We start from the raw sequence: 20,588 nt of genomic DNA, 5'->3' as shown, positions 1-20,588 counted from the left end.
GTTCTTAAATAATTCAGAAGGATATTTCACGGCCAGCACATCTGTTTCAATATGACTCCGAATGTATGTACTTGTCTGTTTCTGTGGAATAGGTTTTGTTTTTCTTGAGGCACACACGCCTTCTGTAAAGATCTGTGTGAGCACACACCTGCAGCAATTCCTTGTAACTCTGGGGCTTTTGCTCACACCCACAAGTTGACATAACAACTCATTTCTAGCCTACGACTGTTGACTGAGGGCTTCGTCTGTAGCTAGCTGTCGTATGTCGGTAAAATTGGTGGAAAACTCCGTCTCCATTTGACTTTTTGATGTTTTCAACTGATTTGTTTTGAAAGTAGACAATTTAGCCTAATGCCTAAAAAGACCTGAGGCTGTGTCTGGTTCACCACTCCCTGTGAGCTCATCGAGTTCATTACATTAATTACGTCAATGCTGTCGCACAATTAAAACGTTTAGAGTCAGGCTGGTGGAATCCATAATAAAATACCGACATGCATTTTTGTGATGAATACATATTGTAAGCTACTTATTGAGTTACCTCGTGCAGAAATGCTCTGATTGAATTTAAGTTCACCCTGGTAAGCAGTGATATAAGTTTATGTCTTGGGCTTTTATTATGAAAGGTAAGAGCTGAAGTAGTAAAGCGGTATGTCCATAATTGACTAAATTAACATCTTGCTGTATTGAAGAAGACTTAAAACTAGAGATTGAGACCATAAACTCAAGTTTAAAATGTTTACTGAGGGAATGAATCAAGTGAGAAGTAGAGTCATTTTCTCATAGACTTCTATACAACCAGAGTTATTTTTGCAACCAGAGGAGTCGCCCCCTGCTGGTCAGTAGAGAGAATGCACGTTTTAAGACACTTTCGCATTGGCTTCATTTGGCAGAACCGGAGGTTGCCGCCTGGGTTGTAAACCACTTTTCACGATGCATTGTGGAATACTTTGAGTCCACCATATAAGGTACAATAATTTGCACTACACATTCGGACAGCACTAAAATGGCGAACTCACTATATAGTGGACTACATATTGGTGACGATTTCAGACACAGCCTTAAGCTAAAGCTAGCATGTCCCTCAATGACATCATTTATTGTGCATTGCAGGCAACACAGAGGTTATGTTTATGCTTTAATGTACGTATTTTCCAACCGTATCCTTTACTTGTACAAGAGAAAAGGATTTGAGGGTGAGGAATAACTGGCGTGTTACGTAGTGCCATCTTAGGCACTTTTCGCTGGAGTGAAGAGCAAGACAAAGCTGCTAACGTTAGCTTAAAAACTTTGAGCAGGCTTATTTTTCTAAAGTAACTGGTGCTTGACAGGCCACTTATGGTTGCTGGGCTCCGAACCCAATCGATTGGCCGATTGGGTTCTGCTGGATTTTATAGGGGGGAAAAAAGCCAAGAAGTGTTCAGGTAAGGTTGCTGATTGTGTTGTGTGGGTTTTTAGGAATGACTGGAGCAGATTATGGGAATAGTGACACACAAATAGTTCAGGAGGATCCAAACCTCAACCAGTGACATCACAGCTCTGAGGAATAACATCAATTTTGTTTAGTCTCACCACTGCCGGCTTTAAGGATGACTCATTCAAGGCAGCTAAGTATAAATATTTGCATGGAGTCATACATTACACTACTCCTGACTGGATAAGCTACAAACCCACAGTATTATACGCAGTCACTCTGAGAGAGAAACACTCTTCCTCTTGTTGTAAATGTTAGACAGGCGGGTATGTGATGGAGTTGTTGTTTTTCTCTCTGTGAGGATAGAGGGGCTTATCAGTGGCGATGGCATCTCTGAGACAAAGATGAGTGACTCTGTCTATCACGTAAGCAGGTTGGGTCTGACGGGTGCTTTTAGGCTTTTTTTTTACACGTTAACGTTGGAATTAAAAACAGAAAACGGTATCTTGCCAAAGTGATGCCAGGCTTCATGTTTAAGGTTCATTCATTCATGTCCAGAACCTCTGCAAGGTAGAAAACCTGGAGCAGTCATAGTTAAGACACAAAGTCTGGAAATTCATGAAAGGTAGTAGTCTAGACAGGAGCTTGTGTTTGTGATAAAGTGCCTCTAAGTACCTTTTGTATAGTATCCACTGAGTTTATTCAGTAGATAAGATTCAGACAGATTCTTAGCCGGTGATACGGATGCTGCTGAGGTATTTGTCGTCTAAACCTTTTCTTCTCTCCTAGACTCCTACACTAAAAACATGAGGGCTCTTATCTTGGTGGTCTTTGCCGATAGCTTGAGAGCTTTTCGTCACAAGCCGTAGACGTCTAATCAGCAGAAACCATAAATGCCTCATGCTCATTCGTTGAGCATTGACAGTCCGTCGCATTTCATAGCTTACCTGGACTGTGGTGCAACGGCCCAGTGCCCTGAGTGTAATCTACGCAGCAGTTTTATATGGGTCATTGAGTTCCTACAGAGGGATCTGCAAGGCCAGATCCCTGACGCTGATAGGCCTGTTGAGACTGGATGGTTTTTGGCTGCTTGACTTACTCAAAACGTGCCGGGGACATTTATGCTTCTGGAAAGTTTGGTGTTAAGCATGTCTGCATCACCCACATACTGCTGGCATACATCCACCCAACTCCCCTACCTCCCCACCTCCCCACCCCCCCGCCCCCAGACAAGCTACAGTGACCCTGGGATGGATATAGGCCTCGAGGGGAGATTTAAGTTAGAATATGGCTGATTCCTTGTATGAATACACTGCAGTTTACACGGCAGACTGTGCTGCTTTTGTCATATTACTGTTTTTGAAATGATATACATGTCAGTTTTTAAAACTTTGACATGCATCAAGACATTTATGACTACACTTTACTAACTTAGCATCTTATTTTACATTTAATTTTTTTCGGTCCGTCCATGACTTTGGTCCAGACCGGAATATTTCAACATCTACTGGACAGATCGCTACAAGAATTTTGTACAACGGTCCCAAGAGGAAGATTCCCACTGACTTAGGTTTTCTCTAGCGCCACCATGAGGTTGACAATTTAGTTTTTTAGGGAAATGTCCCAATAACTAATGGTTTAGTGCTCACTAGCAAATGCTACCAAGCTAACACCCAATCCTAACATGGGCTAACAGTATCCCTGCTAAACATCAGCATGTTAGCATTGCTGTTTTGACCTTGTTGGCGTTTAGCGCACTAGCACAGCTGAAGGATTGTTATGAAATTAGGTTCCCCTCTCATGATGAATTGTGATAACTTGAATTTGTCTCAATACTTTGGTCTCTACTTTGTGTTTAGGACTAATTAGCTAATAATAGCATGCTAACATGCTAAACTAAGATGGTTAGCATGGTAAATATTGTACCTGCTAAATATCAGCATGTAAGCATTGCTTTTGTTAACATGCTAATGTTAGCATTTAGCTCAAAGCTGTAGCCTCATGCAGCCTCACAGAGCAGCTAGCATTTTTGTTTTGTGAGTATGCAATTTAAATAAACGTACTTGGCTACTGGTCCACTTATTTTAAGTGTTAAAAGTTTTTTTCACAAAGTTTTTTCGGCTGTTTACAATTCAAACCCTTTTCCTCTCTTTGCCACCACAATGTGGTGTTGCTGCTCCTCTGCAATAACAAAAAACCCCATCAAAGTTGAAAAGTTATTAATGACGACAAGTAAATTACACTTCTCCAGTAATGATTAACTCCGTTTTGACATTGACCGAAACAGAAAGCCTGTGCCCCCGAGGAGAGGTTTTTTTCAATGAAAGACCGGATCCGCCCACGTGCAGCGACATGCAGCGGCTCGTCCTCTCCGTCGTGACTCATCCACGGCTGCTCCGATCTTGAGCAGTGGCTAAACATTTCTAGGCAGCTTGTTGTCTTTCATCAGAATTACATCGCCTGAAGCAATATGGATCTTGCTCCGGGTTTCCCACAGTCGAACAGCGGCATCAGTGGTCACTCAACACTTGTTTTGATGTAACCCTTCAAAGAGACAAGATCCCTCTAATCACATAAACCCTGAGTTTTACTACCCGCTGCAACACATTACCAATACATGGCTGTTAATCATTTGTGTCATTATGTTGAAAACACAGCTGAAAACAAAAATATCTTAAAGGCGGGTATTTTGTTGTTGAAGAAATGAGTGCAAAAAGCAGCATCAAAATGTGCAAGAGGTTGGGAGTTTTTCATTGGACGTTAAAGATGGATGAGAAAAGATCAAGACGTCCTAGAGGCAGATGTTTAGCGCTGCAGGTGTAGCCGTTAGTTGTGGTCAAGCGGCGGGTCTCTCAGGTGCAGCCAAAAGAGGGATCAAACCGTCATTCGCTCCCTCGGTAGAACTCGTGCCACTTCAAACACAGTCGTTGTTTGAACTGCTATTGTGAACACCTGCCTCTAGTGAGGCATCAAAGGTGAGCTACAACAACCCGGCCTGTGGGTCTCTGGGAACTCCTTGTTCTCACCACAAAAGGGAATCAGAGCGCCGGCCCCTCGTGAACTCGGTTTGACTTCTGATTTGTATACCACTGCACCAAACAATATAGTTAAAGTGTTTTTCTTAAACTGTTGTTACAGTCGGTACTGCTGGTGCCAGTGTCGTTGTGGCTCTCTTAAGTCAGTAAGATCAATGAAATGGACCCATAATGCAAGAAAAACCTAAGAATTGATCAGTTTCCCAAAACATTGAAACAGTCTTCAAACTGTTTTTCTTAATAATCTATGGCAGAATTGTTAAAATCATCCAGACCAACAAATACTTGTGAATTGTGTTTGATGACGGACTGAGATTTTGTGAAAATACAGATTTTATTGTGAAAAACGGCTCAGCAGCGCCTCTAATATTTACTTAAACTAAATAAGATTGAATAGCTCTTTTAAAGAAAATATTTGACTTTTAAATGAATTTGCTGGTTTACATCCCATTCTAAAAATGAGAGGAATCGCAGGGAATTGTTAACCTCGTCTCTAAAATGATCCCCTTCAAGGCGCTAAGTTTGACACTCAGAGCATCAATATAGCAGTAAACAACTATTATGTATGTTAAGATATGAAGTAACGTCTACCTGAGCAGAGGAAGAAGTCACTCCTTCTCTCTGAGTGTTTGATATCTTAGCTTCTCTGGGCTTTGTTGACATAGCTGAGCCGTGCATGTGAGTTGGCCCTACTGGTTAGCTCACGGCCGCTGCTCTGCACTGCTCTCATACAGCTGTTGGCACTGTTAGCTGCAAGCAGCCAGTCGTGTGGAGGCAATAGAAATGCTCCCGATTTCTCACTAAACACCTTTAAAGGGGAGCTATGCCCATATGCAAAAATCATGCATGTTATTCCTATGATCTAAGACAGTCCAAAAATATAAGCGAACGTGAACAACTCCCTCCCAAATCCAAAAAAATAGAGCGCTAAAACTCAAATTCGTGGTGTCGTCAAGACAAATGAACAAAAATCTGTCTTTCTAGCTGTGAGAGAGAGAGCAGCTCATGTTAAAAAGATATTGATTGAATTATGAACATAATCCCCTTTAAAAGGATCGGTTCACGATGTTTTCTTAAAACAATAGGAGGAATGATTACATCAATCTTCTTATTTAAATCTCAGCAAGAAAGCAGATGCACCTATTCCCCATAAATGCACTTGGCACTTGTTGGCTTACAGATTTACCACTGCTATTAACCATTGTGTTTTCCATCTTTTTCTTAAGATTGCTTTTTTGTGTTTTTAGATTCTTTGTATTCATGTGAACAGATTGCTTGTGCGTTTTTGTGTTGGTGAACCTGCTTGCCCTCAAATTGCTCCTCGAGAGATTTCATTTGATTTATTTCTATGAATGAGAAAAGAACACACAGCTGGAAGGCGACTGCATGTCTTTGTGTAACCCAAAGGCAGCAGCACCTTGAGTCATCACCCAGCCGGTTGGTTCCAGTTAATGTCCTCACTGTGACAGGGATGTTGGCCAGACGAGGGGGCTCTGCTGGTGACTCACCTGAGTCAAGGCCATCTGCCTGGGGGGGAAAAAAACCCTGGTGAGAGACAGAATGAGAGAAAGACCACAGCAGCCGCAGATGAATAGATATATCACCTCGCAGATCCAGTTGCACCGAGGCAACAATGGACACAAAAGGCTCAATGTATACGCAAGATCAAAAAAAAACCTTCAGATAATGGGTCCAGAGCGCTGCAGGTCCGTACAGAACCTCGGGCCGACTCTGTGGGCGAGCACAATGCCGGCATGGATCTGGATACAGTGACGTCTCGTATTGCCCCCCCACCCCTCCCAAAAAAAAGAAAAATCCCCATTTGAGACAAAAACATTTGTCAAGGCCCTGTCATGAGAAAGGGGGGATTTGCAGATCTTCAAAAGGGCCTGACAGTTGAAAAGTATGCAGTGACAGATGTGGTGGAGCCTTTGCTTGGTGACACATGGAGATAATGACCGCGGCAGTGACTCAAGAGTCAAATACCAACATTTTTCATCAAGCCAAGGTGAAATAAGTCATACATTGTCACTTCAATCACCTTCTACCCCGCGATTATTTTGTATTTTTGTTCCTTTTGTCTCCATCAAAACATGTTTTTGTATTTTTTTTTGCAGAAGAAAAGCCGGCACTGTTATGGAAAACTACAGGCAAGGAGACGTTGGAAAAATGGGAGAAGGAATCCACCTACTGGCCAACTGGAGGAATCGTCTAATCCATCAAAGCCAGCAGTTTTCTAATTGGGATTATATTTCAAAGCATTTTAAATGTTAATCAGCAAGGATCATTAATTACGCTTTGACCTAATTCTCTTTATCTTTGCATCCAGTCATTAAATCTACACACGACACAGACTGCATTTGATGTGTTAATAACTTTATTATTCTGTTTTTCACGTGCTGAAGATCCCTTCCTCCAATAAACAAAGCTGGATTCTCTCGGGGATGAGGGAGGAGAGAAAAAAAGATCTTTCAGCTTGTATTTGTGGTTATTAGCTGACGTAAACTTAAAGTAAATGCATCTATTGTTCTCAGACGCATGCACCGACGCAGTTGACATCAATCCAAAGATGCAGTGAAGCTCTGGGGGAGTCAAAGGGCTCTTTCATCCCTCTCCCAAGACCATTGATGTGTCCGCTCCTTCATCTCCCCCACCCACGTAGCTCCGCCTCCCTCAACGTGGTCCATTTCACCCGCCGACCCTCCCCCCTCACTTCACAACTTCCCATCTGAGAATTCATTTTAGCGCCTTTGGTGGAAATGCAGAAAGTGAGTAGGTCAGAGTGGCTGCTGAAGTTTCATCTTGTGATGCAGATATATATATATATATATTTTAACAGAAAAGTAATAAACAGGAAGTAGCAGGATGTAGAAATAAATACAAGACCAACTTCCTGTGATTTAGCCCGAGTCACAATCAGCACTTTGCAGGAAACAAAACAAAACCTACCAAACAAGGTTACAAGGTTCTTTCATTTACAACTGAATGCCCCTTCACGCTACACTTACAACATGTATATAAATAATCAAATTAAAATCAATAACTGACCTATAACTTTGAAATTAAACTCATAGGCCAACATGGACGGGCTGTTCTTATAGCCCTCCATTAATAAAAGGAAATCTGAACATCTACATTGCAATGACAACGGAGCAACCTCAATGTGCTGAAGAAGATCATGTGAGATGATTGAAAGCCATAGAGCAATCAAGCTTGAGGTCAAGATTCTTTTCTTTGAAACTCAAACAATAAACATGTTCGCCTTTCCATAGAGTTCTTCATTGATAACGGTCATAAGATCACTTGATAATGATGTTTATTCTGTTGTTTGACACCTTGATGAAGACAGGCATGTTACATTATTGTTACTCTAAAACGCCAGCATTTTCAAATTTTATATCCCAATCACACTTGCACTTTCAACACCTGTTTTGAAGTGTATGCTTTTTTTAGGGGACGGATGCCCTTCACACATTTTTAAGGAAGCATTGATCGTATGTCCTCCTACGCAACAGCTGATTGGTGTCATGACACATTTTCCAGACTTGATGGATGTTTTTTAGATAATAATTGGATGTTGGCTTGCTCTGATCAAACCGTTCTATAAAACAAAATGGTCTCAACTCTGAGTATGGACTCATAAACACTCGCTGAAAAAGAAAAGAAAAGCTTCCTAAAGAACAAGGTGGTCAGCGGTGTGTGCGTTGGTGGTGGATTCTGTTTGAAACGTTTGAGCTTTTACAGGAAAACAAAGGTTGACATTTACTCTGCTAACCAAACATTGGCTTCAGTGACTCGTCGCTGTCTTTGCTGGTGGTTTCCCCTCCAAAGACCAGCTGTCAGGGAACCACAGAGTGAGGTGGCACATCTTTTTTCCTGTTGTGAGAGAACAGTGCACGCAAATCCACAGCACAACTTTAAAACACAATGCAGGAATTACAGTCTAATGCTCCGTATTCCATTGCTTCTTTGTGCTGTGATGCTTAGGCTACTTGTTGAATACCTGGTGGTGAGTCATCATTACTTAAATGATGTCTGTCATGTGATTCATAGTTACAATGAGGGACTGCAGCCGGCTTTTCGCTGAAGACCACAAGGAGAGATATTCGATAACAACACAGCTCGTCAGTTCAAGTTTGAAAAAAGTAGTTTTTTCTTCTTCCCTTAACACCTTGCCTGAACTTTTTCCTCAGACTACTCAGTCTCTTTCAAGCCTTCGGGGCTGAGAGCGATGCAAGAGGATGTTGGAGAAAGGTTGTGATGAAACAGGATGGTTCAGGGGGAAAAGATGGGAAAGTATTTCAACAGCAGCAACTCTTTCTGGTGGTTTTATCCCCGTGTATTAACCTGCACACATACAGGTGAAACATCCAAATACATTGCTTGAGAAAAATGTGAAGGGTTCATTTGCAATATCGTATCTCTATTTTGTATTATTTTCCTGTTTTGATTTAGCACCCCAGGTAATATCAATTAAGCTGTTGGCTTATTCTTTCACCCCTGATATATAGGCCTATACAAAACGTTCAAAAAAGTACAGAATTTGAAATTAAGGTGCAAAAACGCCTGGTATCTTCCTTTAACGATACCTTTTTGCAGCTCACTGATACACTGCATTACTAAACGGTTGTCTACATATGTTATTGCCTCAAAAGCTGAACTTATAGAGAGATGTGAGTGTGCATGAATTCCCTCCTGATCCAGCAGCCTATTAAATGCCACTGTGTAAACCTTTGCATTTAAGACGTCAAGATGTCAAGCGTCAGACATTTTCCTCGCCCTCATACCTCTGAACTGGGACACTTCTTAAAATACTGCGCTCCTCTGAGAAATATGTTCCAGAACATTCAGTGTCTACATAACACCCAGGCTCCCTCACTGCCTTCACACATCCAACTGTTCATTTGCTTTTTTTTGACGCTCAACCCCATGTGAGAAAAAGATGTCGGACAAGTGTAAAGCTTCACACTATTTAAAATAGCTTTCATCTGTTCACAGATTCTGTCTTAATCCTACTGGGGGCTGACAGGGCAATTTGATTCTCACTGTTAGTCTTGAGGTATGTGCTCTGTGAGATCTACTGTGTAGTCCACCTCATCTTTAAAACAATCTGGATTTATTTCAACATTTAAGTTTATCATATTCCATTCAAACATTTGGTATGTCATGTTTTAGATTTTTTTTTTGTTTATCCTAAACCTGCCACTAAGCATCACCATTCATTTGTGCCTCGCTCTCATCCATCCTATCATATTTTTTATTACTATATCAGGCGTTTTGGGGGTGAGCCAATCAGCACCACGGAGAGCTCCCGCATCTCTTCGTCGTCATGGGCAACGCCCTGGTAGTAGCTGGCACGTCATTTGATATTGATGTAGAACTTTTTTCATTTATATTTATATATATATATATAAATATACTCAAAGAGAACCAGAATCCTCAGCCAATCAGAACTCATCATATATATATATATATATATATGTTACAACCAAATGTGTTATTAAAGATAACAGTATAGTTTTTAATTTACAACCTAATTTCATCCAATGTGCAGTGATGTGATCACGTTTCAACGTAACACTTTTCTTTGCGTCCCCTATTTTGTTCCCCCTTCACGGAGCGACGTCAGTAAGCCGGCGATGTGTCAACGTAAACGGCGACCCTCCCCTCCACAGAGCGGGCGACTGGCCCTTTAAGGGTTATGTAGCCGGGCTAGACGTAGGACGAGCTGACCGCGCGTCTGCCTGCCTAGCCTGCGCTCGCGCTGCCATCCCCCGTCATGGCCTCCGCGCAGCCGCCACCGACACCACCGAGGATGAACCGACCAGCCAGCGGCCCTTCCCTACCCGAAGCGGAGACGGACGTCAAGCCGAAGCAGAGGCACCGGTAGAGGCGAGCCGCGCCGGGGAGAGCCGCCTCACATCCCACCACATGCCACCCCGGTCTCCTCCATGCCTTCGTCTAAAGACAAGTACAGCTATTCGATAAAGAGGGGGGCGAACCCGGGCGGCGGCGGCAGCGGCAGCGGTGGCGGCAGAAACATGACAACGAACAGGGATTATTCTGTTAATCTGTCGGTGCAGCAAGTGCTGAGCCTTTGGGTGCAAGGCACGACGCTGCAGCACTTCACAGGTATGCGGAATGAGAGGCGCCGTTATTCTGCTTTCATGTATTCAGCTGTTCACGCACAAAGTCCTCGCGATACAGTTGCGTCTGCATTTCAGCGCGTCCATTTTTAAAGGCGAATAAACGTAAATATGAGATGTTTTCACCTCTCATGCTTAGTGGGGAGAAAGGGCAGAGCGGTTCCCGTGAAGTGGGGGGGGGGGGGGGGGGGGGGGGGGGGGGGGGGGGGCACAATAAAAAATTGCCACTCCTCTATCCTCGCGTGCGGAGTGAGTGGATGTCACGAAAGTAATCACAATATGCGGCTAATTAATCTTCCTGCTGCTTGAACGCGCGACCGGCTGTGTAGTAAATGAAGTGTCGCCCACCTCCCTCCCTTCTCCCCCTCCTCCTCCCTTTGTCTTACGGTCCAGTAATCAAGGGGCAATTAGAGGCAGCATCCTCTACTCCATTGGGCAATCTGTCTGGGACATGGGCTGGTCTAGACTCTAGGAATAGTGAGGTAGAGTTCTAATCCACGCTTTTGTCAATGTGCTTTTGAATGGTGGGGCCAGGCTTTAACGCAGGGGGTATTAATAGGCTGCGAATATATGTGGCTGGAGCATCACGATGGGCTGATGGAGCTGAAGGGTCGATAACGGGTGCTTTCTTCAGGCTTGCCAAACAAGGACAAATGCCTGCAAGCTGATTTTCTCGTCCCCTATATGCTTTTATTTCATAAGGACATGATTGACCTATAGTGTTCCCACTCTGGCAAAGGTGATGATCCACACCTTTTCTTGAGGAGCCTTGTTAAGGGGCCTCAAGGGAGACGGTGTGGGGGTCGAAACATGGTCTACATGAAATGCAAAATAAGAAAAAGAAAGTAGGAACAAGAAAAGCAGTGTGTGGGCAATTTTATCTCTTCCTCTACAGGCGGGCCGAACTTCCTTTTAGCAAGAACAGCGTTTTATTTTGTCCCCGCTTAACGTATGCAGGGTGCAAAGGGTTTGATGCACACAGGAACAACAGGACCGCCCCGCCACACATAAACACGAGATCACAGACGTGTTCTCGAAAGTTCCTCCCATGCAGGGGCGAGAGAGCACAGCGGAGGCGCACACACACGGTCACAGCCGACTTGGCACAGACCCATCTTATGAAATGCAGCTTGACATCCTGTGTTGAGAAACACATCAAGTGAAGAGCGAGGAGGAGGGGGGGGGAGAAATAAAGAAGGTAGTTGATGATGCTGACTCAGCAGGCAGCTGTAGAAGTTTGTGGAAGCGGCGCTGCAGCAGCAGCAAGTGCAGGAAAGCTGCCACCCGATAACCAGCCAGGTGAAAAACGACCTCCCGAGACATGAGATGAGGTCAAGGGGGGGAGAGAGAGTGTGTGCGAGAGCAATACATTTCACAAGCAGATGGAAACTTCTGATGTACGTCAACCCCTTGGCCCTGTCTTTATGGCCCCTAGTCGCTTAAACAAAATGGAGTTCCTGTTGATGATTTGTGTGCTCGCAGCAGTTTCACTTCAGCAAACCATAAGAAGAACTCCAATTTGCTTCATGCGTTAGACTTTTATCTGCAAGCTTTATGTTTTTATATAGGCTCAGCTTTAAAGCTTTATGAAAACTATATCTGCATGGCTAGATAACATGCAGATGTAGTTTGGGTTTAATGTTTCCAGGCTTCAACATGACGACGGCTGAGCCAGCGGCGTGCAGCTAACGGTGCTCACGGCGCTAACAGCGCAAACTAACGGTGTTCTCCTGAGGGGGGTAGTTGTTTGATGCTATATTGATGCTCTGAATGTCGAATAGAGAACCTTTAAAATATAATGTTTAACTCCTCTCTGACACTGCGCAGGCCAATTATTAGAACTTAAAAAAAAAAAGAAACAGAATTGTAATTTAGGCTAACCATGTGACAGCTTGTGCCCAATTTGATTTAATTTGTATTCATTGAAAATAGGCATGAGAGTAAATTTAAGGTCTGCAGGAGATTCTCAATGCCAGCAATTAAATTAGTAAATTGATTTGGTTTATCATCCAGCCCGAAAAGGAAACAGCTTTGTAGTATAATGATAACAATAATAATACATCTTATTAATATAGCACCATCCTAAAACAAAGCTGCAAAGGGCTTTTCATAGGGATAACAAAATTAAACAGAGAAGATAATAAAAAAGTGAAATAAACAAAACACAAACAAAATGCCAAAATAGAACGTTGGGCCAACATCAATAAAAGGGTTTTAAAAAACAAGATTTAGTGATTCTACAAGATCAAAACTGAGAATTCACGCGCAGTGTTCGGGACATAGAGATAAACACGGCTTCATCACCACCAGCCGACCGCGACAGAGAGAGGTGGGACCCTGTCTCCCTGCACCGGGACAAATCCATCATTCGTCCTCCCTCCTGGTGGAGGACCTCAACACCCCCGCAGAGCTCCTGCAGTCCTGCCACTTTGACTTGGCCGTGTTCTGCAGCGGCCTGTGTGTGTTCATGCAGAAACTCTGACCTCTTATCAGGCTACCAAAACACACAATCCCCTGCTTTATTTATTTATTTTTGTATGCTTCACTGTTGACAGGCGAGCTCTAAAGCTGCCGTGCGGAACGCAGACCTCGTTCTGTAGTTGCGGATTAGCAGAAGTTTAAAGCCGTGCTCTCTGACTGCGTTTCTTTCGTACCTCTGAACATGACACAGCACTTGAGTCGGGCGCCTCTCTCACCCCGTAGGTGCTGCTGCCTCTGAGCTGTGACCACCTGCGCCGCTGTCCCCTGGAATTACATGTTGGGCTCGGCTTCCAGCGTTTGTTAAAGTGGGGAAAAAATGACCAGCCAAGAGTGGTTTCTGTCAGCCGGAGTAAATAACGAGCCTCATATTTTCACCGAAACATTTCACGCTGATGACTTTCTGTTTCTCTGTCTCTCTCTCTCTCTCTCTCTCTCTCTGTCTCTCTCTCTCTATCTGTCTCTCTGTCTCTCTCTCTCTCTCTCTCTCTCTCTGTCTCTGTCTCTGTCTCTGTCTCTGTCTCTCTCTCTCTCTCTCTGTCTCTCTCTCTCTCTCTCTGTCTCTGTCTCTCTGTCTCTGTCTCTCTCTCTCTCTCTCTCTCTCTCTCTGTCTCTCTCTCTCTCTATCTGTCTCTCTGTCTCTCTCTCTCTCTCTCTCTCTCTCTGTCTCTGTCTCTGTCTCTCTCTCTCTGTCTCTGTCTCTCTCTCTGTCTCTCTCTCTCTCTCTGTCTCTCTCTGTCTCTGTCTCTCTCTCTCTCTCTGTCTCTCTCTCTCTCCCTCTCTCTCTTGTTAATTTAGATCTTGATCACATTACTTCAAGCTTGTGATTCATGAAGAAATGCAACAGAAATCCCTTTAACCAAGTCATTTAAATGCTGGTTTAAAGGGTAGCAGCCATTACGGCGGGACAGACATTTGGACCTCAGTGGGTGTTAGTGTCAGACCCCCCCACCAATCGGTGGTTGTGCTCAGTAATGGCCGATGATATATATTCAGATCACTTGTTTAAAGGGCCAGTGTGTAGCATTGCAGGGGATCTATTAGCCGAAATGGAATAGAGTGTTCATAACTATGTTTTCAATGATGTGAAGTCTGAATCCTTGTATTTTCATTAGCTTAGAATGAACCCTTCGTATCTACATAAAGGGGGGTGCGCAATGTCTCTTTAAGTATACCATAGTGTCATAATACTTCTTTACAGTTAGGACCCCGGCATGATGATTATTTGGGGAGGAAAGACGATTTATTTATTTTCTGTTTGGGAACCTGGTCCCATCTTTGCGTTTTCTTGTAAACTATTTGACCTCTTTGGGCCTCAGTTATTCAAACGAAACCATCTGAGACGTTTAGAGAGGAAATCTCTCATTAGTGGAGCTGTTAACAACTCATACACATCTGAAATGTGATGATGTTTTTGGTTTATGGGGAGGGGGGGGGGGGTCCTTTAATTTTTGACAATGCAATAAGCTTATCATATTAGTTTTTTCGGGCAAATCTTAATTTGGAAAGCAATCCCTAGCGTCACAGATTTCCCTCTGAAATGAATAAAAGTAGTATGGATGAAAATAGTAAAGTAAATTAGTACGGGACGTGACGGAGGTGGTGGTTTGTGGGACACGTCCTCCCGTGGCCCTGCATGCTCCTGTGCTCAGCATTGTGTTAATCTGTTCAGGCTTAAGTTGGCCGACAGATGCCCCGGCCTGTGCAACCGGGACTGGATGAGGGATCCTGATGGAGCAGGGCGGGGCGCCTCTGGGTTCTTTGCTGTTTGTATATTTGTAGCAGTTCGTTAACAACAAGTGAAATCGGACACAAGCCAACTATGTAAAGCTCCTTTTTAAATCAGCTGAATTGATTGATTTCAGTAATTAACAGAATCCATCGCTCTGACCTCCTCGCATGCCTTCGTCACATCTCCCTCCTCTCCTGCTCGCCGGGCGGCGATGGTTGTGGAGAGACAGCAGCGATGTAACCGGCGTGCCCGGTCACTCGTGGGACAAAGAGCCGTTGTGTCACCGTGCCGTCTCGCGACTCTCTCCGCTAGATCAACATGTAGATGTAGGCGCTCGGTCGACTGTAGAACAACTAGGTTAGATGGATGTGCTGAAGAGCTCCCTCTGGGCTCGAGAAATACTTTGTAATAATCTTCAGATGTTAACGCCGCACAACAATGTCTCGTTTCCTGTTGATATCATCCAAAGAAAACCGGTCCTGGCTTTTTTTTTAGGTCATTCTTCGTCCTCTATAGTCGACACCTTTCTTTCATAACCTTACAGCCAGCTGTTCTCTCCTTGCTCCCACGGTGCCAGCGGTTCAAAGGCCCCTCGCTGACAAAGTGCGACGAGGGGCCAGAGCTCGTTATGTAAAGCCGCTCTGTAAAGAGAGGAAGAAAGAGGGAGAGGAGGATGAGAGAGATTTTGAATGGGGCTGACCCCTGATTGTGGTCCAGCTTCTATAAAGATGGCGTTTCACACCAGATTCACTGCTGAACGTCGAGCAGCTCGCGGGACGTCTCGCTCGGAGCGGTTTCATACATCGTGACCTCGGGACCATTACCAAGGTCGGCTGCCTCCTCGATGAACCCTGACTTGGACCGTGGCGGCTGTAGATTGAAATCCTCCCTCACAGACTTGTGTGCATCCTGATCTGATGCTGCAATACGCCCTCGAGCGAAGTCTGTTATGTGTAAATCTGTAAAAATCTAGAAATCTCCCGGTGGCCCACGAAGCAGGATTGCATTCTTTCTGAGCGATGAAATCTCTGAATTACCATGACAAGGACATTTTTTTTTTATCTTTCCTTACCCAGGGAGGAATATTTATCCCTTTCTTCACTGTAATGGAAATCCGTAGGGATCCATCATTTTCACACCATCTTTACTTAAAGGAGCGCCGCAGTGATGCAGCGTTGCACTTATTATAAAGTGGAGCGACTCATGAGAGACAGATTAGAGAATGAATGTTTAAAGTCTAAGCAGCGGACTTCTAGTCCCTAGTGTGGGTCAAGCTAACAAAAAACAAAAAAGTTACTTAAGCAAAAAAGTTACTTAAGCAATTATAAAAATAGTTGATTTATTTATTTTCTTTTAATCGATTCCTTGACTAATCTTCACAGCTCGAGGAGTTACAAGTTACTCTGGAATGTAGTGGAGGAGAATTACAAAGTATATATAAATAATATAAATAAAATGTACTTCAACATTGTACTTAAAGGTTATCTATTCAACATTCAGAGCATACATATATATATATATATATATATATATATATATATATATATATATATATATATATATATATATATATATATATATATATATATATATATATGTATATAGCATCAAACAATTATTTGCTATTTAAAGATAATAGTGGAGTGGAGTAATGTCTGCACCTTTGCCGTTTCTTGCGCTGTTAGCGCAGTTAGCATCGTTAGCTGTGAGCCGCCGGCTCAGCCGTTGCCATGTTGAGAGCCGTGTGGAGGCAATAGATGCGCTCTGAATTTCGCCTTTTAAGTAGAGCAGTCGAGTAGTGAACTCCAACACTGTTATCCGGCTAATCATTTCAGCATCTATGGAAGCGTAAACACATTGCTCTGATGGAATACAAGCTACCAAAACAGTCACATAGTTCAGTCTCTCTCACAGAGTATCTGTTGTGTTTTCAGAGATGTGGTACTGGGTGTTCCTGTGGTGTCTCTTCTCCTCGCTCTTCCTCCACGGGGCGGTGGGGCTGCTCATGTTGGTCATGCTGCAGCGCCACAAGAGGGGCCGCCTCATCACGCTGGTGCTGGTCAGCGCGGGTTTCCTGGCCTCCCTCTTCGGAGGCGTCATCACAAGTAAGTCCACTTTTTATTCTACACAAGTCTTCATTTGTTTGTTAATCCTTTTATTTTAATTTTATTTTTTGACGGACGTCAGCGGCGTTCAGCCTGGACGAAGACGGGAGGTGACGGGGAGGGAAGGAGAGCGGCGACTCCCGTCAAACAGAGGGAGACAGGAGTCAACGGGGAGAGTTCAGACCCCTGTGTTATTGTTAGGAAATGTAATGCCAATTTAAGGGCTGGGAAATGTTTAGCAGCTAGTGCCAACATGACACCTGCAATGGCTGAATTACAAATTGGGCAAACCGAGCCAGGATCCCCAGCGGCCCCGAGGAATGAGTTTGCAGTAATTTAATGAATTCCTGTTAATACTTAATGCACCACTCAATCATGATATAAACTGAAATGACAGGGGCCTTAAAGGAGCACTTCAGCTCTTCAGTTGACGGGTCACGGCGAGCTCCACTCAGTGTGACAGGCTGACAACAAGATGACATCAAAAGGCATCGTGGGAATTGTAGGATTCAGCCGTAGGTCGCCCGTCTCTCTCTTAATGGAAAAACTCACCACCTTTTATGTTGCCGTTCGATCAGTGCTGATGGTAAATGTAGTCCAGTGAATCAATAGATTCCTCAGTGCGGGCTATTTTGACCGGGAAAGCATTTCACATGCCAGAGTTTGGCTGGTAACAAAATAGCGTTGAGATTCAGTACCCAGCACAACATTATAATAATCCAAATCCAAGAGTATTGCAGCATACGTGGCCTCATAAACGTGTAGCTTTAGACTAAATAATAAGAATGTTTCTATACCAATGAAAGTACTTTTTGTTTTGTATTTGTTTATGTGAACACACTCCATAGTGTGTCTGCCTGTTACCAGATGCACCAGATGTTGCTGAAGCCTTGCTTCGTCCTTTATTACTGTGTGATCACAGCGCGTGTGTAAACAGACCCGAAGCTAGCCGAGCCCTGCTGAATGAATCACTCTCCATCAGGGATGCAAGATGGCCAACCCCCCCCCCCCCCCCAAATATAGAAGGGCGCTTTATTATTAATGTGTAGCAATCAGGCAGAGCAGACTATTGACTGTGAGCACACACCCCTCAGACTTCCATGTGAGCACCGGCCTGGCTTACAGTCTAAGCGAGGAAGAGCTGAGCGTGCAAGTCTCAGCCGAGCAGAAAGACAGGAAAGGTCACGCAGCGTTAGAGAGAGAAAACACCAACCTCTACAGCCCCCGCATGCTGAGTGACAAATGTTACGTTTTACTTCAGATTCAGCTAATCTGTTAAGTCAGGAGCGTGTGGGTGTGTTCTGATCAGATTTTGTTAAAACTAAATTCTTGCATAACACAAGCTAAAAATATATAAAATGACCGTCACATTTTGATTTTAAAGTTGCAGCAAAGTGAGTTTTTTAAGGCCTGTGTTTGTCTACATTTTGTCAAATTATTACCCCAAAAAAAGTACGCAGAATCAGCCACTAGCGGTTACTGTTTACAATGTACCATGAACGTACAGACGACCGTCACCTGAGTACTTTGATTGATTTCAAACAGATGTGCAGATGTTTATTTTGTGATGGACAGTGGAGATGATGATAACCTCGGAGCTGAATGCTAACGCTGAAGAATGGTCTCAGCTAGTTGTGTATAATTAGATAAATGTGTGAATACGTCAGAGTTCATTTAGAATATGTTAATATTTTACAGGAAGAGAAAAGAGAGAAATAAGAAAAAAACATTTATTCCTAAAAAATATAGAAGTTAATTGATAAAATAATGATCAAGGATTACAACTTGGACAATAAATACATGTATAAATTAATATTCCTTCATTCTGACTTTCCAACTAGGGCAGTTTAAACTACAGTATAAGGAGCCCAGACAAAAACAGGGACAGAAATAACCACGATTGTGTGTTTATGTTTGGCCCCATTGCTCATAGTGTAAAGCTGATTAGATGACCTTTAAAATCCCACTTTATCTCTCAGCTTTGTTTAGCTTTCAACTAAAACCAGGCCGCCTCTGTTTTGGTCCTGGTATCAGAGATTCTTAACAAAAAAATTCTTATTGCTGTCTGCCGTGTTTCCATGACGAGATTCAAACACAAAAAAAGTGACTTCTGTGCAGAGCTCTGGACTCCCCCGGCGAGAGGCTGAGAAGATGAGGACGGACGTGCTCGTCCCCGTTGGGACGATCTGCAGTAATGGTGTCTCTGTTTGCTTCCCCCTCAGGCGCGGCGGTGGCAGGGGTGTACCGCGTGGCGGGGAAGGACATGGCGCCGCTGGAGGCCCTGGTGTTGGGCGTGGGCCAGACCGCCCTCTCCGTCATCATCTCCTTCTCACGCGTCCTCGCCACTCTGTGAAGAGGAACCTTCACCGGACGAGCTGCAGCACTGACGCTGAGGCGAGAGCGAGCCACATCGGAGCCAATCGAAGACTTTTCTTTGGTGGTTCGGAGGCAGAAGATGCTCTGGACCTTTAGGGGGGGGGGGGGGCTGGATGGCTGGAGCGTGAGCGCCAGGCGGAGACGGCGCCATCCTCAGCTCCTGGACTTGAAAGCCATGTGGGGTGTTTTTTTCCGGGTGTTTCCAGAGTTGCATCACTTCTTCGTGCCAACAGCCTTCTCTGGGACATCCAGATGCCTTTTATGGCCACTGACTCTTGAAGGCTTTCTGTTGCACCTTTGGGGGGCGCGGGGGATGGGGGGGGGGACACACCTCTTTTTAAAAAGAAAAAAAAACAGCAGCGCAATGACCTGTAATGATGACCTGCGATCTCCTTCGAACAAAAGTTGAGCAATGAGTGGTGTTCAGGGAGTGACAACCCGACGTTTGATCGTCAGCGGAAAACGCCATTTTTCTTCAGTATTGAACATCAGCCTCACCTCTAGGTCTTCACCACGTTCACTCCTTCTCCCTTCAACATCTTTTTTTTTTTTTAAAGCTGCGCGATCGACCTTTGAGTTTTGAGTTTTGCACTTTGTAAATGTTTGAGACGTCCTACGCCTCACGTGGTGTGAAATCAGTAGACGTGGAGGAGAGAAAAACCAGCACTGGCGCTTCGGTTTGGTTTGAAATATTGATTCGACGTGCCAACGACAAACCCAGGAATATTTCGACATATTTCGGGGAAATAACCTCTCTCGCTTTCTCGCCGAGAGTTAGATTCACATCTGTACGGTAAATATGAAGCTCGAAAGTTAGCTTAGCTTAGCATAAGGGCTGGAAACAGCTAGCCTGGCTCCCTCCAATGGCAACACAAATCTTCCTACTAGCACCTCTAAAGCTCAATCATTAACATGTCATGCATCTCGTTTGTTCAGTCTAAAATCTGCGTTTCGCAGTTTTATCGTTGTTTTATGTACCCGACTGTCGGCTGCAACCTAATGGAGCTGAAAGCAGCTGTGGCAAGCCAAGAAATAGTCCGCCACACAGCCCCCTGTAAATCAGCGAGTTGTGCGTTCTTACACTTTGTGTTAAACTAACGAGATGTCAAGTTACTAATCAGTGCAATGAAGAGGTCCCGGTAGTCGGGCAGGGTACCGATTACATTTGATCCGGTTCGGTAGCGGTACCCGACGGTACTTTTTCTTCGTTACTTTACTCTCTCTGCTGACAAAAATGTAACTTCAGTTGTAAAAAGAAGTGAGTACAAACTTCTCAATGTCGACGTAGTTGAGCACATAGCTGCT

At 44.0% G+C, this 20,588-nt stretch overlaps 1 protein-coding gene across 1 annotated transcript; it reads left to right on the top strand.

Annotated features, from left to right (window-relative positions):
- Window positions 1-10,253: 10,253 nt before the first annotated feature.
- tmem170b (transmembrane protein 170B) lies at window positions 10,254-19,260 on the top strand (the record flags this gene model as incomplete). Its single annotated transcript, XM_079176525.1, has 3 exons — window positions 10,254-10,578; window positions 16,737-16,907; window positions 19,130-19,260. The coding sequence occupies exons 1-3, from the start codon at window positions 10,398-10,400 to the stop codon at window positions 19,258-19,260; spliced, it is 483 nt and encodes a 160-aa protein (XP_079032651.1). The 5' UTR covers window positions 10,254-10,397.
- Between the last annotated feature and the right edge of the window lie 1,328 nt (window positions 19,261-20,588).

This window comes from Pholis gunnellus, assembly GCF_910591455.1.
Source record: "Pholis gunnellus genome assembly, chromosome: 16".
Lineage (NCBI taxonomy): Eukaryota > Metazoa > Chordata > Actinopteri > Perciformes > Pholidae > Pholis > Pholis gunnellus.
The sequence above is the reverse complement of the archived record's forward strand: the minus strand, read 5'-3'. Positions and strand labels throughout refer to the sequence as shown.